We start from the raw sequence: 19,980 nt of genomic DNA, 5'->3' as shown, positions 1-19,980 counted from the left end.
TAAGGAGTTGTGAATTTTAGAGCAACCTTAATCATGATGATGCCAACCATTGCTAAATTATGAATAACATGCATGCCCATCATTATTCCTCCTTAAAAGGTGGAACATTTTTTATTTTTTAAAAATTTTAAATTTTAAATTTTATTTTTTCCTTTTATTATTATTATTTTTTTTTTGAAAACCCAATTCAAAAATGACGTAATAAAAGGTGAATTCATAGCTTCTTTTACAAATAAATAAATAAATATCCATATTAAAGATTTATGGTGTGAGAAACAAGATTTTAGAAGACTTTTGTGGTTTTATGAATCAAAATCCATAGCTTTTGTGAGTCATAATTGAAGCAAGAGGATGAAAAGTTTAGGAATATCCCACTTGAAAAAGACATGCCCATGTCCCATCTCCATGATTTAGAATCGAGATTCGACACGTAATGGCATTTTCTATAATCTATGAGATTCCACACCGACTGGAGAGGAGAACAAAACATTCTTTACAAGAGTGTGAAAGCCTGTTAAAACCGTGAGACTGACGACCATACATAATAGTGGTGGACTTGGGTTGTCATAGATGATATTAGAGCCAAACATGGGCGATGGGACAACAAGGACGTTGGGCCTCGAAAGGGGTGAATTGGAGGTCCCACGTCGATTGAAAAGCGGGGGTGGTTTTACTTTTCCTTTAGCATTTGAATTTTTCTTATTTTTGAAAAGAGAAGAGAGGAGGAGGAGGAGGCATATTTGGGTAAGTGATTGAGTGGAATTGGAGGGCAAAAAGGGGGGGTGGGGGGGAAGGTTTGAAGCTCTTAGGTGGTGTGGTGTGGTGTGAAACAGTGAGGTCTTAAATGAGAGTATCTTGGAGTGTGTGTGGTTATTCAAAACTCACCTCCTCTTGTTCATGCCTGAACCAAACGCCTCTAATCCAAGGTGCATTTCTCTCTCTCTTTCTTTCTTGAAGTTAAGGGTTTATACCCAAATTTAATGATGTGGGTTACTTCTTTTCTGGGTTTTAAACCTTATGGCTATTCAAATTTCATGGCTTCCTCTCTCTCTCTCTCTCTCTCTCTCTAGAAATTGTGTCAAATTTAAGATAATCAATGGTTTTCTTTGTGGGTTTTTTACCTCATGCCTTTCTCTCTCTACAAATTGTGTAAAATTTAAGGTTTTCTTTTGTGGGTTTTTTACCTCATGCCTTTCTCTCTCTTCAAATTGTGTAAAATTTAAGGTTTTCTTTTGTGGGTTTTTTACCTCATGGCTTTCTCTCTCTTCAAATTGTGTAAAATTTGAGGTTTTCTTTGTGGGTTTTTTACCTCATGCCTCTCTCTCTCTTCAAATTGTGTAAAATTTAAGGTTTTCTTTGTGGGTTTTTTACCTCATGGCTTTCTTCTCTCTACAAATTGGGTAAAATTTGAGGTTTTGTTTGTGGGTTTTGTTAGAAGAACACAATTCTCCACAATGTAATCATATTGTCCACTTTGAGTATAAGTTCGAGTGGCTTTGATTTGGGGATATTATTCTTTGATTATAAACGGAGTGATCATCCCCTACATTAGTCTATGTAACTTTCTAAACATGTTTTTTTTAACCCTATGGCTTTCTATCTCTAGAAATGGTGTAAAACTGAAGGCAATGTATGTTTTTCTTTGTGGGTTTTTACCCTATGGCTCTCTCTCTCTAGAAATGGTGTAAAATTGAAGGCAATGAATGTTTTTCTTTGTGGGTTTTTACCTCATGGCTCTCTCTCTCTAGAAATCTTTCTAAAATTGAAGGTGGAAGTAGAATTGGGCCATTAAGACTTTTTGGGTTTGGGCTTAAATGCTCGGCCCATTTAAACATATTACGAGCACGAAGTAGATATCCATTAGAATGTCTCCTTGAATTAGTTCTCAAAGAACGACATTCAAATATCAACTTTTTTTTTTTTAATATATTTGAATGGTAGTTTTAAAACATTTATAAATAATAAAAAATGATACTGTTAACATGGGTAATTTTGAAACGTTTTCGATTGAAACAAACTCATTTTTGTTTCTTTTCGAAATTCAGAATTTTTAAGCGAATTTGTGCACTATTTTAGGGTTTTAAGAGAAGGGTTTTCCCAAAAAAGTTGATATCAATGAGTATTATGCATGATATGAAATGGGTACTCCTCCACAGGAAGCCATGGTATCAAAGAGCAATGGAAATAGTAGGAACCCAATGGAGAACAACATCTTCAAAATCAAGAGATCAATACCCAATTCCATCACCAAATGGAGCATTGAATTCCAACAACAACAATAAACACAACAAAATGAGAAAATGCACTTCTCTCAAGATAGCAACTTCCTTCACAAGAGTATGTCTTTGTGCACCCATCTCTTCTTACAATGAAATCTTCCAACAAGCTGACATCCCACCAAGGAGAAGCCATAGCTATCCAAGATCTAAGCCTTTTCCTACTACTAGTAATATCGTTCTTCCAACTCCTCGACTTAGCGGTGAAAATAGTCGACGGGTTTTCCGGGGAAAGTCCCTCACCGACGACGTTTTGATGCGGAGATTCGTCGTGGAAGAAGAGGCTATGATGCAAGTTAGGAGAAGAAACCAAATGGATGTTATAAGGAAGAGGAATTTGATGAGAAGGAAGAAGCTTGGTCCAAGCCCTCTTAGCAAAATGGTTATAGCTGAGGAATAACAATGACATACGTGTATTATACTCGATTCTTCGTGTTCGTTCTTTTTTGCAAAATTAATGACTCCTTTTGTGCTCGTTTAATTTTGTGTTTAATGAGTTATTGTCATTAATTCGTTGAATACATACACATGGACCGAATGTATTTCTGAAATTTTGTATCAGTTGGAGAGACGAACTGTGATGTCCTACATTGGTTGGGGAAGTGAACAAACCACCATTTATAAGGGTGTGGAAACCTTCTCCTAGCAGACGCGTTTTAAAGCCTTGAGGGGAAGCCCGAAAAGGAAAGCCCAAAGAGGACAATATCTGCTAGCGGTGGATCTGGGTTGTTACAAATGGTATTAGAGCCAGACACCGGACAATGTGCCAGCCTTCTCGCTGTTCCCCGAAGGGGGATAGACACGAGGCGGTGTGCTAGTAAGGACGCTGGGCCCCAAAAGGGGATGGATTTGGGGGGCAGTCCCACATCGATTAGAGGAAGGAAAGAGTGCCAGCGAGGACGCTGGGCCCCGAAGGGGGTGGATTGTGATGTCCCACATTGATTGGGGAGAAGAACAAACCACCATTTATAAGGGTGTGGAAACCTTCCCCTAGCAGACGCGTTTTAAAGCCTTAAGGGGAAGCCTAAAGAGGACAATATTTACTAGCGGTGGATCTGGGTTGTACTTGAACTCTCCGTTTTAAAGTCTTAAGGGGAAGCCCAAATAGGACAATATCTGCTAGCGGTCGATCTGGGTTGTACTTGAACTCTCTCTCTCCACCATTTATAAGGGTGGGGAAGGTCGATGGATCTGGGTTGTACTTGAACTCTCCACCATTTATAAGGGTGTGAAAACCTCTCACTAGCATACCCGTTTTACTGATAGTTGACTTTAGCTGTTAAGTCAACTTAAATGATCAAATGAGTCCGAGAACTAAATAAAATATTTTTACAAACTTTGAAATCTATTTATTTTTTAAAAAAATAGTATAAATAAATAAATTATTGGTACATCCAAACTTGACCTAATTAGAAGCCAATCAATTGAACCATTGGGGAATCAAGTATTGCTTAAAAGCCCTCTCTAAATTACCAACTTTCAAAGGAAGCTTAGTGGTTGAGTAATCAATATCAATGAATACGACCGTTATTATTTTAAGGTATGATAGTCTCGATATGTTCCTACGACACGGGTTCTTTTAGCATATTTTGTCCTATGCTTTCATTAGGGTGCGGTCTCGGTTAGGGTACATGCATTCATTCGAAGAAAGTTCCTTAAAAGATACCCAACGTAGAATTACTTTCGTTAAGGTGCAATCTCGATTCATTCATGTCCTCTGCACTAAAAACTACCTATATCATCGATAAATCCTGATTAGACTTCAATCACAATTGCAATTACTATTATCACGATTCTAATAATAACGTTTTAATGTAGAACCGAACACTAATATTTATCGACATAAATTGCACGTAACCCTAAAAGGGCAATTTTGGAATTTCAAACAAAAACATAAAAAAAATATTTTTTTATTTTGTCCCACCAAACATTTTTGTAAAAAAAAAAACTAAAGAAAATAAATATAGATAGGATGGTTTAACTAACTTGAATTATATTATACACAAAAATTTAATTAATTAATTGAATATAAATTTGAATTTGATGTGTAATAAAATTCTAAATATAAATTATATTCTTAATAAACTTTAAAATTATTAGACTAAATTTATAATATAAAAATACAAAAATATGATAACGAACAAAGCACGTGCCAGGATCGCCTGCTTCTCTGAAATTTCTGATCCGACGTCTCTTGTCGCATCCTTAAACGCTGTTCATCCCTGGCCCCACGATCTCACCAATAAGATTCTGACAAACGTGGAGTAATAGTAATCCTAGCAGCACATGCCCGTACACGATTAAATGCCCTGTTAATAAATTAATTTTTTGAAAAAATTAAATTTGAACTAATACCTTTATTTTTGCATATATTGTACTAAAAACCAATTATATATATTTATTTCTATTTTAATCCTCATTAAAAAAAAAAAAAAAAAAATTGTGAAGAACCCTTAGGCAAGTCAAACTCTCGATTCTCGACCAAAAAAGTCAAAGTTTTCCCAACTATAGCTCGATGAGTCAAAGTGAATCAAAGTTGAAAAAAAAAACCCCCAATATAATTAAAGGCTCTGATAACTCAACAGATGAGATATCTATTAGAACGAGACATTGTTTATAAGAGTGTGAAAGTCTCTTCCAGATGGTAGCGAGATGGTAGCGGTGGAGTTGAGCTGAACTGTTATATAACTATTTCAATTTCCCGGGACGATTAAAAATGAAATATAATGATGAAAAAAAGGAAGGATAGATTATGATGATGAATTATTCTTACCATTGAAGTAAAGTTGGTAGGATTGAGTAAGAAAATGGCTAAGTCTGTTGTTTGTTTGTTTATAAAACGCTTGAAAAGGTGAAAGGTTGGGGTGAAAAGAAAAAGAAAGCCTAAATTTCATACACCAAACACAGATCTAAAGTTGTTTTCTTTGATTCACAAACAGATTTCAACGACATTTTGGTTTGAAGCTATGAAGCTAGAGAGAGAAAGATGAGAGAGATTAAGAACTGTTCTTCCCCTCTCTTGTTCTTCATCCATCCAACCTTTGTTTTGAGGTACAAATTCATACCTTTTAATCTATATTTTTGTTCGATCTTTGTGTTTCTTCTTCATCTTTCTTCATATTTCTTCGAGATTTCGATAAATGAAAGATCTAAATCTTCGTGGGGTTTTTTTTGTTCGTAAAAATATTTAAATTTTTTATATATGTAGAGGTGTATACGGATCATCTTTTCGAATTGAGTTGGTTTGGGTTGGGTTGGATTGGATATCGGATTATTCTTTTTTTTTTTTTCTAGTTATTTAAAAAATTCTAATTATTCATAATATCTTACATGTATATGGATCATGTACAAGTCACGGTACGTCACTAACATCAATTACAAACGGTGAATATTCTTAATTTTCGTAATAATTTGAAATGTAGAATAAAGTAGAGTTGGGTTGTAACTTTATTTTTAAGTTGGTCGAATTGACCCAACTAAAAAATGTCAACTTGTTAAACCGACCAAGATTCTCGGTATTTCAAAAATTCTATCGAACCCAATATGAACAACTCAACCTAGCTTTTATGGTTCGGGTTGACTAATTTGAGTTTTCCTCAATTTTATTATGAACACCCTACTAAACCGAACTTTTCGGTGTAAATTAAAAATATTATATATATATATAATTTTAAGAGAATAGAGATTAAAATAAATCTCATTTAAACATATTTTTTTATTCATAGATTTCAAGCAATTTTTTATTTTTTTATAATAAAAAAATAATATTTAATTTTTATAGTACGATCAAATTTCATAAATAGATCGATAAATTTTTATATTTATGAGAATTTTATCAAACCATAAGAATTAATTCTAATATTTAAAATTATAAAGATGGTTGAATTTATAATTTTAAAAAATAATTAAAATTATATATATATATATATTCTTATTATTGTGAATTTGTATTGTAGGGTTAAAAAGTAATGCTAGGCCCATGGGTAAAAAAGGAAGATGGATTGCTGCCATAAAGAGGGTTTTTACACCCAACTCCAAGGAAAAGCCACCAAATGTAAGTTAATTTTTTTTTACCCCTTTTTTTTTCACTCAATTAATAAAATAAAAAAAATACCCGACACTTATCTTAAACTTTTAAAAGTTTCAATAATTTTTTTAAAAAAATAAAAAATATCTTTACGAGAAACCGTTAATATTATGTTTAAAAAATACGTTTAAACTTTTAAAAGTTTCAATAATAATTTTTTTTTAAAATAAAAAATATCTTTACGAAAAACCGTTAATATTATGTTTAAAAAATACGTTTAAACTTTTAAAAGTTTCAATAATAATTTTTTTTTAAAATAGAAAATATCTTTACGAGAAACTATTAATATTATGTTTAAAAAATACGTTCGAATGGAGCAGGAATTTGAGAAGAGGAGCAATAAGGGAGTTGGAAAGCTAAGGCATGGAGAGTCCAATTCCTTGATTCCTTTGTTTAGGGAGCCAAGTAGTGTTGAGAAGATCTTCTTGGACTTTGAAAGAGAGCAACAAAGGGTAACATTTAGGCCTTCCTCACCACCAACCCCTCCCTTTGTTACCCCTAGAAATGCTTCTCCAAGACTCTCCTCTTCTCGACGACCCTCCCCGCCCGTCTCGCCTCCTAGAGTCAAAAACCGCCCTAAGACCTTCCGCTTTCGACCCGAACCCACTCTCCGATACCATCATGCATCTGCAACTAAAATCCAAGCGGCATACAGAGGCTACGTCGTAAGTTCTTCTTTAACCTAAATCATCGTTAAAGTAAGTTACGTTTGGATTTACGGGATTGATGGTGTTCTTGGTTGGTATTATTATAGGCAAGGAGGAGCTTTAGAGCTTTGAAGGGGTTGGTGAGGCTTCAAGGAGTGGTTAGAGGCCAAAATGTAAAGAGGCAAACAATGAATGCAATGAAGCAAATGCAGCTGTTAGTTAGGGTTCAGTCTCAGATTCAGTCTCGGAGGATTCACATGCTTGACACTCAAGCTCGCCAGCATCACGGCCCTAACCACAACGATCTCGACATTGCTTCGGGCGCCAAACTGGGCTTCACTCAACTTGTGAGTTCATTCGTTCGTTTTTCGAATTGTTTTGATTTACTTGTTGTTTTCGTTTAGCCATGTAGAAGAATGAACCGAGGAAGATTCGACTAACCCTAGCGTGAAAATAGAGTTGAGTTTTTGAGTTTCGTAGTGATTTTAACCGGGTTTCGACCAAACTAATGGAGTTGGTTGATTAGTTTGAGTATTTCTCATTCTTTTGGTTATGTGTCGGTTTTGGTCAATGCTAAATAGAATTGACCTATTACTCATTCTTTTGGTTATGTGTCAGTTTTGGTCCATGCCGAGTAGAATTGACCTATCCTCCTTTTGATTTTGTGTCAATTTTGGTCAAACCAAGTAAAGTTGACCGGTTATACATCCTTTTGATTTTGTGTTAGTTTTGATCAATACCAAGTAAAGTTGACCTGTTATACATCCTTTTGGTTTTGAGTCGGTTTTAGTCAATACTAAATAGAGTTGACTTGTTACACATCCTTTTGATTTTGTGTCAATTTTGGTCAACACCAAGTAGAATTGACTTATTACACATCCTTTTGGTTGTGTATCATTTTTGGTTAATACCAGGTAGAATTGACCTATTATGCATCCTTTTGGTTTTGTGTCGGTTTTAGTCAATACCAAACAAAGTTGACCTATTATACGTCCTTTTGATTTTATGTCGGTTTTGGTCAATACCAAATAAAGTTGACCTCTTTTGGTTTTGAGTCGGTTTTAGTCAATACCAAATAGAGTTGACCTATTACACATCCTTTTGATTTTGTATAGAATTGACCTATTACACATCCTTTTGGTTGTGCATCGATTTTGGTCAATACCAGGTAGAATTGACCTATTATACATCCTTTTTGTTTTGTGTCGGTTTTAGTCAATACCAAACATAGTTGACCTTTTACACACTTGTAACGACCTAAGCCCACTGTTAGCAGATATTGTCCTTCTTGAACTTTCCCTTTCAAGCTTTCCCTCAAAATGCGTCTACTAGGGAGAGGTTTCCACACCTTTATAAAAAATACTTCATTTCCTCCCCAACCCATGTGAGATCTCACAACATCCTTTTACTTTTGTGTCGGTTTTGGTCAATACTAAGTAGAATCAACCTATTACCGAGTAGAATTGACCTATTACACATCCTTTTGGTTTCGTGTCGGTTTTAGTCCATACCAAATACATTTGAGCTAACAAGCTTTTAGATTCAATTTTAAAACTAACAATGGAAGAATATAAACATACAGTCAGAGGCAGCTAACCAAGAAGATTGGGATGATAGCTTACTTACAAGAGAAGAAATAGAAGCAAGATTGCAAAGAAAAGCTGAAGCCATAATGAAAAGGGAGAGAGCCATGGCTTATGCTTATTCCCATCAGGTTCTTTACCCAATTACCCTCAAAACTACCTTATTTTTCACTCAATTTGTATTCAAAATTAAGTAATTTCCATTGTAGCTATGGAAGGCCAGTCCAAATTCAGCTCAAGCCGTCATGGCAGACATAAGAGCTGCCGGATATCCACGGTGGTGGAACTGGCTAGACCGCCAGCAACCACCATCAACCGCACCATCAGAGCCCCAAACCCTACAAAACTTCCTCCAAGCACCTCAAACTCCAAGCAAACACCATCAAATCCTCCCAAAACCGACACGAAACTCCCCGGCAGCGTTCCGAACGCCGCCGGGCGGAAGCTCGAGATGGTATTCGAGACCAAAAGGCAGCATGAATGGAGCTGAATGTTGTTCACCATATGATGTAGCACTCAAAGATGATGAAAGCCTCACGAGCTGCCCTCCTTTCACAGTCCCACGGTACATGACACCGACAGTCTCAGCCAAAGCCAAGCTAAGAGGCTGCGCCACTCCGCCGCCAATTGATACTCATTCTTCCAAAACAAGGCTTTCATTTGGTTTCAAATGGAACAAACCCAATTTGTTCTCAAATTCAAAGAAGGATTCGGGTGATAAGAATGCTCAAATGGGTTTGAACAAGATCCAATCTTTGCAATCTTTGAGCAATTTGAGCTTGGATTCTACTGCTTCCTTGCCTGCTGGGGTTGGAAGGAAGCCATTTAATAGATTTGTGTGATTATNATTTTTTTTTTTTTTTTTTTTTACTCTATTATTGAATGAGTGTAAACTAATAATGGGATTTATTGTCTTTTTAATAACCTATTTCTTGTCATTGTTTCCTTAATTTTTACGAATTTTTTTTTGTGTTTTAAGGAAGAAAAATAAATTTAAAATGGAAAATTATGTAATTATTCCTTATTAATATTTTAAAAAAATTAAATGCAAAATTGTCTATTTTCTATGTAAACGCGGTATTCTGGGCCGACATCACAAGCCCAGGCCCATTATTTGTTCCAATAAATTGTTTTTTTTTTCTTTCCTTTTCTTGTCTTTTTTTATTTTTATTTTTATTTTATTTTGCATTTGTTTACGACGATAATAATAATAATAATAATAATAAATTTATTGTAACGCTTACGGCTAGTAGTTACTGTCCTCTTTGTGCTTTACAAAAATTTTGGGCTTCTGGGGTTTTTTTAAATGCTTATGTTAAGTGGAGGTTTCCACACCTTTATACGAATGTTCCATTCTTCTGCCCAACTGATGTGAGATCTAGCGTCTTCGTTGGCAGTCGTTCCCTTCTCTATTCGATGTGGGACCCACCAATCCACGAGACCCAACGTCCTACCTTTGTCAAAATTTATTGCAACCTACTGTTAGTTTGAATTAGTCAATATATAATATTTGGAGAATATATTAGTTATAGTAGAATATATCTTAGATTTAGTTAGTTTATATTTTGTTCAGTGCTAAGTAGTAGCTGTTATCTTGTATTTATTTAAAGGTGGTGAATATCAATGAAGATAGAACCTATTTCTCATTTTTAAACCTATATTCTTTATTCACACTTTTGAGTGGTAGATATTGCGTCAACCTCGTGTCTTCCCCTTCAGAGCTCAACGTTCGCTAATATTATCCTCATTCGGCTCTCCCTTTCGAGGTTCCCTTCAAGATTTTCAAAAAATATGTCCGCTAGAAGAGGTTTTCAGACTCTCTTAAAGAATGTTTCGTTCTCGTTCTTGTACGAACCGGGGACAAAATTAGTAGAAAGTGGGAGGGTGATAAAAGATGGTCTAAAACCTAAGGATTGAACACACGAGCAAAGCTTAAAGCAAAGCCAAATTCCCATAATGATCATCCAAACCCTCCACCATGATGATGTAGCATCATCATTCGAAGTTAGTAAAATGACGAAAATACCCTTTCTCTCTCCTCCCGGAGACAAGAGAAATGATTACCCACCTCAACTCCATCCCCATCCCTTCCTTGGTTTTGCCAAACCTAATCATTCAATTTTTCCTTTTTCTTTCTTTTTAAACCTCTTCTCTCTTCTTTTCTTTTTCCTATATTTCTCATCATCACCTCTTTCTTTCCCATTTTACCCCTACTTTTTCCATTTTTTTACCTTCCCTGCCCTTCCCATTTTTTTTATTTTTTTATTTTTTTAGAGATTTTATTTCCAATTTAATTCCAGTAAATCAAAATAACATAAAAGATAATTAGGTAGCACCATTCATGTTGTATCCGTTTTCATATGGGAGGTCGTATTTATTAAATATTTTTAATACTCGACTAAAAGTAAAAACATGCCGAAAAATACAGTATACGTTTCAATACTCGACTAAAAGTAAAAACATGCCGAAAATACTATATACGTTTCAATACTCATCTAAAAAAGTAAAAACATGCCGAAAATATGTTATACGTTTCAATACTGAACTAAAAGTAAAGACATGCCGAAAATACGTTATACGTTTCAATACTCGACTAAAAGTAAAAACATGCCGAAAATATGTTATACGTTTCAATATTTAACTAAAAGTAAAAACATGCCGAAAATATATGGTATACGTTTCGATACTCAACTAAAAGTAAAAACATGCCGAAAATATGTTACACGTTTCAATACTTGACTAAAAGTAAAAACATGCCAAAAAATACGATATACAGTTGAATACTCAACTAAAAGTAAGAGCATGCCGAAAATACGGTATAAAGTCAAAGATAGCTTAAAGTCCGTTTTGTTTTTTTTTTTGTTATTCGGTTACATAAACGCGTGAAATTTAATTAAAGTATAGGATAGAAAGTGATTTTTTTTCAAATTATAAGGACAAAATTGACAAAATGAAAAATACGTTATATGGTTCAATACTCAGCTAAAAGTAAAGACATGCCGAAAATACGTTATACATTTCAATACTCAACTAAAAGTAAAAACATGCGGAAAATACGTTATAAAGTCAAAGTCAGGTTAAAGTCCGTTTTGTTTTTTTGTTATTCAGTTACATAAACGCGTGAAATTTAATTAAAATATAGGATAGAAAGTAAATTTTTTCAAATTATAGGGACAAAATTGACAAAACGAAAAATACGTTCTACAGTTCAATACTCAACTAAACGTAAAAACATGCCGAAAATACATTATACATTTCAGTACTCAACTAAAAGTAAGAACATGCCGAAAATACGTTCTACGTTTCAATACTCAACTAAAAGTAAGAACATGCCGAAGAATATGTTACGTTATACACTTCAGTACTCAACTAAAAGTAAAAACATGCCGAAAATACGTTATAAAGTCAAAGTTAGTTTAAAGTCCGTTTTGTTTTTTTGTTATTCGGTTACAAAAACGAGTAAAATTTAATTAAAGTACAGGATAGAAAGTGAAATTTTTTCAAATTATAGGGACAAAATTGAAAAAACGAAAAATATTTTTACGAAAAAAACTCAAAAATAATAAAAATTAAAATTTGTCCCCCAATCAATATTTTTATTATTATTTATTTTGCCACGTCATTGGTTTGTCGCATGATTTACCCAACAACTTTAGGGCTGTATTTGCTTCCAAAATAATAATAATAATAATAATAATAATATAATATATAAAATAATATTTAAAAAAATAAATGGAGGTTGAGAGTTAAATCCTAACCGTTTATTAGGTAAGGGAAAATTGGTAGCTACGAAGCACATACTTACAAGTTAGGGCAAAAAAGCTTGGGGCTTTACTTTTTCTTAAAGCTCGTTTCAACTTTTTATTTTATTTTATTATTATTAAATAAAATTGACCGATTGATTTCAATGGCTCGGGATGCGAATATAAGCCTTACATTAATTACAACTCGAAACCATGTTCGGTATGAAGCCTTTTGAGTCGTACCGAGATTTATAATATAAAGTTGATAATAGGACTATAAAATTAATACATTCAAGATTTTGGTTTAATCCCGAACCTTACGAGAACTTGAGGATATAATATGTAATGACCCAGATCCACCGCTAGCAGATATTGTTCTCTTTGTGTTTTTCCTTTCGGACTTCCCCTCAAGGCTTTAAAACGCAGGGGAAAGTTTCCACACCCTTATAAATGGTGGTTTGTTATCTTCCCTGACCAATCTGGGACATCACATAATAAGTTCGAAAATATTTAAATGAAAAAAATTATATAATTAAATTTATTTATTTATCATTAAAAAAAGGAAAATTAATGATTTGGATTCATTTGAGTGGGTCAAAAGGGAATAGCTCTAGTCAACAAGTCAATAAACATGTCTTGTTTTATTTTGTATTTCAAACTTAGAGTAAAAAGGCCAATAAAAAAAAAAAAAAAGAAAAAAAGTACATTTTACTTTACATTTTTGTTGAATGAGAGAGGTCTTTTTCTCCTTTATTTTGGTCCCACTTGTAAAAACCTAAAATAAATTATTAAATATAACAGTAACACGAGAGTATCTATTAACGTGTTCGAGACCCAGAAGAATAGGTCGAGTTTGAGAAGCTCGTCAACTAAAAAAGAAAATTTATGTCTTTTTTATAACTCGATTTCTTTTTTTATTCTTGAAATTTAAAATTAATTAATTTGAGTATAATTATTAAAATTTTTGTTAAATAAATTAAAAAAACTATAAATTTTAAGATTTATTATTTTAATAATTTAATTTGGTTGAAACCAAACACAAATATTATTTATTTATATAAAATTTTAATAGCTCTCATATAATATTAAAATTATTTTATTTCTAAATATTTATCTTAAACAAAATAAAGATTAAATTTTTAATTATTATATAATGTTAATGAGGTCCAAAAAAAATTCATCACATTTTATTTTTAAATTTAATTCTAAATACGTGGCATTGTATGGTTAAATTACTTTTTATACATATACTAGCGCCAATTTTATTTATATACTTTTATTTTTTTTTGTCAAATTACAATTTTACCCCTATACCTTATTTTATTAATTTCATTCATCTTTTTTTGTAAATAAATATAAATGTTTACAAGTAATTGTTGTAATTAAAAAAAAAAGGTATAATTGCATCAACCTCATAAATTGGAAGGGTATTTTTGTAATTTTGCAAAAATATTATTATTTGGTAAATTAGAGAAAGTGTAAATGAAATGAGTGGGATGATTTTAATTTAAAGAAAAAGATGAAAAAAAAAATAAAAAAAAAAAAAAAGAAAAAGAAAAAGAAAAAAAAAGAAATATAATAATTGGAAGGGGTAATAATGAGCATAATGAGGAATGAGTAGGAAAAAAGAGAGAGCGGGACGGGGTCCGTCAACTTGGTTTGGTACTTCCGTAATTTTAACAAAATCATCATTTCTCAATTTTATTTTTTTCCCTCATTATATTAAAATAAATAATAATAATAAAACCTACCTGGTGGGCCACTCAATGCCGTGTGCCTTTTTTTCTTAAAAAAAAAATAATATTTATGGTTGATTTTATCTCAGCCGTTCATCTTCCTCATCTACCGTCTTCTCATCACCATCCAATTCCTTCTCTCTCCACACACACGTGGATTCATGTTGTTCCACTTTTCCAATTTCCTTTTTTGCCCCCACCTGGAATCTACATCATTAATTCCCCTTTTTTTTTACTCTTTTACCCTTCTCTTAACCCGGTCCGCTCCCTCCTCAAATTAAATATACAAATACTATATATATATATATATATATTTTAAAATGATGATTAAAAATAGCTAATTATAATTAAGCCTAATTCAAACCATTTTAATCAGCTTTTATAATATTTTTAATTTTATGTTGACATTAATATATTTGAATAAATATCTTATTAGTACTCATAATCACTGATGTCGTTTCAGATTATTCACATATTCTATATAGTTATTATTATTTTTTTATATTTTAAATTAGATTAGTGACGTAATTGAAATATAATCTAAAATTTAAGGTTATTTGATATAATTTAACCATGAGGAAAAAACGAAACGGTTGGGTTGAACCGAACCGTTTGAGTAAGAAGAAAAATGAGAGAGGGGTAAAATTGGGAAGAAGGAAAGAGAAAAGACGAGTGAAAAAGAAAATGAAAAAAGGGGAAATAAATAAATAAATAAATAAATAAATAAAAGGATTTTGTTAACGGAGGGGGGGGGGAAATGAAAGATGCGTGCGGGTTCAGTACATTCATGGAAAAATCATGTGGGCCGGATGACGTGGCGGAATGTGATTGGCTGATCAAATGCAAAGGAGAAAAAAACACCCCCAGAAAGAGGTTAATTTAGAGAGCAGGAAAAAGGGAAGAAAGAAGAGAGAGAAAGCTCGGAAGAAAGGGAAGAGAGAGAAGGGGAGCTCTCTGGGCATGGAAGGCCTGGCCATGCTTAGGCAGCTCATCGGTCAGCTTCAAGAGCTTTTGCAATTCTATCACTCCCATCCTCCTCCACCTCCGCCACCGCCGGCGCACCATCAACTGCCTCTCACCCTAGCTTCTGCTCACCAAAGGTTTTCCATCTCAATTTAACGCGCTTTCCTCTTCCTCCGATCTCTATCTTCTTTCTTTCTCCACCATCAGTTTCCGTAATGCGATGTTTACAAACTTCTACTGAAGTTTTCAGTAGGTATTTTGGTGGATGTGCCTTGCTTAATTCGTGTGATTTTTGTTTTTGGAGCTTTTGCTTCGGTGTTCATTTCTCGCTTTTGTTGTTAGTTTGTTTGTGTTTCTTTGCTGTTTCTGTAAGTTTTGGTTCTTGTTTCTATTGCGTAATGTAATTTTTCGATTTTGGTGAAATTGACTTCGTCTTCTTTGAATTCAGGTTCTGATAGTGTTATTGGGGATCGGGGAATCGGGGATCGGTTGCGAGTTCGGTGTGGTTGAATTCGGTTTGGAATTTGGTTTCCTTGATTTTCGAGTTTGAACTGTTTGAATTTGTGATTTGATTTTGCTTACTCTAGGGTTTTTGTTGTAATGCGTGATTGAAGAATCTCTGCTATTGTCTTTCCTCGAACTTCGCTGAGTTGATAACTAATTCATATCAAATGGAAAGGAGTGAGTTGAAAAAGCCTTGGGTGTTTTATGGGTAGCCCCTTTTCAAGAAGGGGAGAAAAGGGGATAACTGACTAGAGAGAAAGGCAGGGCCTTAAAAAGTCGAAAGAATCTAAGAATTCGGAACTGTGCTTAAGGAAAATCTAGAAGGTTTAGGAATCATCTTGTAGTTGTAACCACCTAATTGAGTTTATTGATTTGATTGATGTATTATGTGTCATTACTTGAATTGGGATTTGTTTTATATTTGGGGCATAAATAAAACTAAGCTATTTGATTTAGTAAACCGTCCTTTAGTGAGTAGTGGATCATTTGGCTACAGTAATCAGACCATAATTTTTGGAGGGGAAGATCTTAATATACTTGATGGTGAAAACATATGATATAATGCTTAGTTAAGTTTACATTAGTAATTTCAATGACTTTTAGAAGGGCGATGGCTTAAACGATTGGTGCCGGGTGAAATGCCCATAGACATGGTTGATAATGGAATAAAAAACTGTGAGGAGGTGCAATAGTAAGAACCAAGTTGATTGGAGAGTTGCTGACTTGCGAAATAGTGAATATGTTATCTCTAATGGCTACCTGGTAATGTATCGAGCCTAAGACAGTGAAAAACTTGTAAGGCTACTGAACTTTATCAATCACTCTATTGGGAAGCTACCCGAATGAGGGTTCAAGTTGTCGCTTAGAGAACTTGTGGACTAATTGAAAATGCCTATGTGGAGAATTTAGTCATGATGCCAGTATCATTTATTTGACATGATCTATTGTTTTTAGTGTCCACGAACCATCAGCTTGCTATTCATCAAGAAAGTAGACAATCCTTAATTGACATGATCTTTAAGCTTCTTCTTCTTCTTCTTCTTCTTTTTTTTCGGAATTATTTTGGCTTTCTTTCTCATTTTTGTGTTATCATTTACAACTTCTATTTATAATTTTTCATTGTTTCTTTTTAAATTTGATTTTGCAAATACTGATAGGAGTGAGAGATATGGAGCGGGATTGTATATCTTGCTGATGTGCCTTTTCTTGTAATTCAAATGATCATTTGTCTATCATTTGCCTTGGCTCTATTTCACTTTATTTGTTCCTTATAACACTTAATTCCATCATTAGAATGAGAGTTTTTTTAATTATTTTTTTTTTGTTCGAAGGTTTTGGCGCTTTATAGAGGGAGAGAAAAAAAAAAAAAAAAAAAAAAAAAAAAAAAAAAAAAAAAAAAAAAAAACATTAGGATGAGAGGTCCATACAGGCAAGTGGTGTCTAAAAGTGTCAGATTTTAACTTCTAGGACAATTTTTTAACTGGGCTTTTCTACGTTTCTTGTAATCCTCCTTTACCCAAGTTGTAGTAATCACTGCATCTATTTGAACTTGGCTCGATTTTCATCCATTTTGTTGAGAATGGACTAAATTTTAATAATGTAGATCAGCAGAATAAGTGAGACAAAGTAGGGACAAAAACTCTTAGAAAGAAATTACTTGGATGTCTACTTTTTGTTTCAATAGTTAAATGTATGTAGCTGAAAATTCAGTTGGGCTGGGAGATGTTCTACTCGTTTGTAGGGTGTGCTTTTTATCTGGTTTCAATTTTATTCGGGTCTCGGTATTGTGATGCAATTGAGATAAGGTCAATGTTTGGAAATTTGGAAGTTGGTTGGGAATATTCAGTGACCAAGTCATACAATTATATATATTGCTAGTCATTCGGTCAATTGCTGTGAAAATGCTTTATCTTAAAAATGTTTAAATAAAATCATCAAGAAACAAACGATTAAATAAAATCATCAAGAAACAAACGATTATTGGAGTGTTATGATTTAAAAGTGTCTTTCAATTTATAGAACTGTCTTGTTCTACCTCCTCTTTCGTTTTGGATTCTCTTTTACTAACATATGATATTTGGAGATATATTTTAATAATTAGTTAGGGAATATATCGGAGATATTTTGGGAGTTTAGTAGTATATTTTATCTTAGATTTGATTAAAGATTTGGTTAGGTTAGTTGATTTGATTAACAGTATATTTTATCTTATTTACAAGATTTGGTTAGGTTAGTTATATATTTTTCCTGATTTTTAGGTATTAGTTGATAGTTTGTATCCTATTTAAACGTGGTAAACATTAATGAATGAAGATCATACTTTCGATCCCAATTCCATTTCTATTTCCCAATTCCATTTCTATTTCCCAATTCCATTTCTATTTCCCAATTCCATTTCTATTTCCCAATTCCATTTCTATTTCCCAATTCCATTTCTATTTCCCAATTCCATTTCTATTTCCCAATTCCATTTCTATTTCCCAATTCCATTTCTATTTCCCAATTCCATTTCTATTTCCCAATTCCATTTCTATTTCCCAATTCCATTTCTATTTCCCAATTCCATTTCTATTTCCCAATTCCATTTCTATTTCCCAATTCCATTTCTATTTCCCAATTCCATTTCTATTTCCCAATTCCATTTCTATTTCCCAATTCCATTTCTATTTCCCAATTCCATTTCTATTTCCCAATTCCATTTCTATTTCCCAATTCCATTTCTATTTCTCATTCTTAACACCTTGTAACTTGTCATGTTTAATGTGATCATAAGACTTTTGTTGAGAACCCTGGTCTGGAGCAGTATATGACGATTTTAAATTTACTTTTGCACAGGTGGTGCTTCAAAGATATTGATGACAACTCTGCAGATGATTTTTATGGTCTTGTAATTGCGGCTGGTAGATCAGGAAATTGTCGGATGACCGAAGCTTGTGTGCTTCCACCTGTTAAAAAACCAAGAAAGGAACGGAACCGAGGAAAATTGTCTGGATCAGCAGCTGCAACTGAGGCGATGGATGAAGAAATTTGGAAAGATTTCCCAGAAGACCTTTTTGAAGCTGTCATTGCAAGACTTCCCATTGCTACATTCTTCCGCTTTCGTGCTGTTTGCCAAAGATGGAACTCGCTGCTAAACTCTGAAACTTATGCTCTTTACCGTGCTCAAGTCCCGCAAACTACCCCCTGGTTCTACACCATTACTCATGACATGGTTAGTTCGGGAGCCATATACGACCCTTCTTCCAACAAATGGTACCATCCATCCATTTCATCTCAGCCTGTTAGATTACTCGTCCAGCCTGTTGCATCTGCTGGAGGGCTTGTGTGCTTGCTTGATTTCAGTCATAAGAACTTCTTTGTATGCAATCCTCTAACCCGATCTTTTAAAGAGTTGCCAGCTAGATCAGTTGAAGTGTGGTCTCGTGTTGCAGTAGGGATGACTCTAAATGGAAGTTCGGCCAGTGGGGGCTACAAGATCTTATGTCTGGGCTGTGATGGAGAGTATGAGGTTTACGACTCCATAGAAAACTCGTGGACTCATCCTCGGAGCATGCCTTCTACAATTAAGCTTCCATTAACCCTGAAACACCGCTCACAAGCTGTCTCCATTGACAACTTTGTTTACTTCATGCGTTCGGATCCTGAAGGGATTATGTCCTACAACATGGTCACTGGGATTTGGAATGAGTTTATAGTTCCCTCTCCGCGCCATCTTACAGACCATACACTTGCAGACTTCGGGGGCCGGCTCATGCTCGTGGGGTTGTTGACGAAAAATGCTGCCACATGCGTGTGTATATGGGAGCTGCAGAAGATGACTCTCTTATGGAAGGAGGTTGACAGAATGCCAAACATATGGTGCTTGGAGTTTTATGGAAAGCACGTTAGAATGAATTGCTTGGGAAACAAAGGGTTGCTCATGCTGTCCTTAAGATCAAGGCAAATGAACAGATTGGTTACGTACGACGTGACGAGCAAGGAATGGTTGAAGGTTCCCGTGTTGCCTCGCGGGAGGAAGCGACAATGGATAACATGCGGCACTGCATTTTACCCTTGCCCAACTGCTGTGGCTTAACTTAGCTTTTGCAGACATGTACACTCAATGGACGAAGTTGGTTGTTGTTTTAACTTGTGTAAGCTTTCTTTCTTAACCACGCTTGCCTTCTGTGCAACTGCGTGTTTCGTGATCTTGTAGTTTTACTTTTGATGAACTAGATTTTCCCAAAAAATTAGACCTTTTCTGGTTTTGGTGTACAAAGTTAACCTGTTTTTTTGGCTAAAAAAGAAATTGAAGAACCTTCTTTTGGGTCAATAATTTTGGCTAAAAATGCATGTAAAGTCTCCATTTTTGGGTCTCTTTGTTGTGAAATAGGGTTTAGCTTTTTGGCAATTTTTCCAAGGAGCTGAATATGACTTTTTAACTATCCCCTACTCATTGTCA

General features: G+C 34.0%; 3 protein-coding genes across 4 annotated transcripts; all 3 read left to right on the top strand.

The window, feature by feature from the left end:
* Positions 1-801: 801 nt before the first annotated feature.
* Positions 802-2,798, top strand: LOC111779211. The gene is made up of 2 exons (XM_023659308.1): positions 802-926; positions 2,157-2,798. The coding sequence occupies exons 1-2, from the start codon at positions 898-900 to the stop codon at positions 2,674-2,676; spliced, it is 549 nt and encodes a 182-aa protein (XP_023515076.1). The 5' UTR covers positions 802-897; the 3' UTR covers positions 2,677-2,798.
* Positions 2,799-5,132: 2,334 nt separating this feature from the next.
* LOC111778205 (protein IQ-DOMAIN 14-like) lies at positions 5,133-9,517 on the top strand. Its single transcript, XM_023657895.1, has 6 exons — positions 5,133-5,327; positions 6,233-6,330; positions 6,684-7,028; positions 7,118-7,357; positions 8,593-8,724; positions 8,803-9,517. The coding sequence occupies exons 2-6, from the start codon at positions 6,256-6,258 to the stop codon at positions 9,433-9,435; spliced, it is 1,425 nt and encodes a 474-aa protein (XP_023513663.1). The 5' UTR covers positions 5,133-5,327; positions 6,233-6,255; the 3' UTR covers positions 9,436-9,517.
* A 5,440-nt stretch (positions 9,518-14,957) lies between these two features.
* On the top strand, positions 14,958-19,849 carry LOC111778865 (F-box only protein 6). Of its 2 annotated transcripts, none has more exons than XM_023658859.1 (2): positions 14,958-15,172; positions 18,375-19,849. In XM_023658859.1, exons 1-2 carry the CDS (start codon positions 15,033-15,035, stop codon positions 19,612-19,614), a joined length of 1,380 nt encoding a protein of 459 aa, XP_023514627.1. In that variant the 5' UTR covers positions 14,958-15,032; the 3' UTR covers positions 19,615-19,849. The 2 variants fall into 2 exon arrangements, with proteins under 2 accessions (XP_023514627.1, XP_023514628.1); XM_023658860.1 differs by lacking the exon at positions 14,958-15,172 and adding an exon at positions 15,484-15,550.
* Positions 19,850-19,980: the final 131 nt, after the last annotated feature.

Source organism: Cucurbita pepo, chromosome LG17 (genome assembly GCF_002806865.2).
Source record: "Cucurbita pepo subsp. pepo cultivar mu-cu-16 chromosome LG17, ASM280686v2, whole genome shotgun sequence".
Taxonomy (NCBI): Eukaryota; Viridiplantae; Streptophyta; class Magnoliopsida; order Cucurbitales; family Cucurbitaceae; genus Cucurbita; species Cucurbita pepo.
Note: the sequence above shows the minus strand (reverse complement) of the source record. Positions and strands in the feature narration are given on the sequence as shown.

Coding starts and splice junctions, on each gene's coding strand:
- LOC111779211 (XM_023659308.1), top strand. CDS start 898: ATGCCTGAACCAAACGCCTCTAATCCAAG. Junction 927..2,156: donor CCAAACGCCTCTAATCCAAG/GTGCATTTCTCT, acceptor ACTCCTCCACAG/GAAGCCATGGTATCAAAGAG.
- LOC111778205 (XM_023657895.1), top strand. CDS start 6,256: ATGGGTAAAAAAGGAAGATGGATTGCTGCCATAAAGAGGGTTTTTACA. Junction 6,331..6,683: donor CCAAGGAAAAGCCACCAAAT/GTAAGTTAATTT, acceptor CGAATGGAGCAG/GAATTTGAGAAGAGGAGCAA. Junction 8,725..8,802: donor CTTATGCTTATTCCCATCAG/GTTCTTTACCCA, acceptor TTTCCATTGTAG/CTATGGAAGGCCAGTCCAAA.
- LOC111778865 (XM_023658859.1), top strand. CDS start 15,033: ATGGAAGGCCTGGCCATGCTTAGGCAGCTCATCGGTCAGCTTCAAGAG. Junction 15,173..18,374: donor CTAGCTTCTGCTCACCAAAG/GTTTTCCATCTC, acceptor ACTTTTGCACAG/GTGGTGCTTCAAAGATATTG.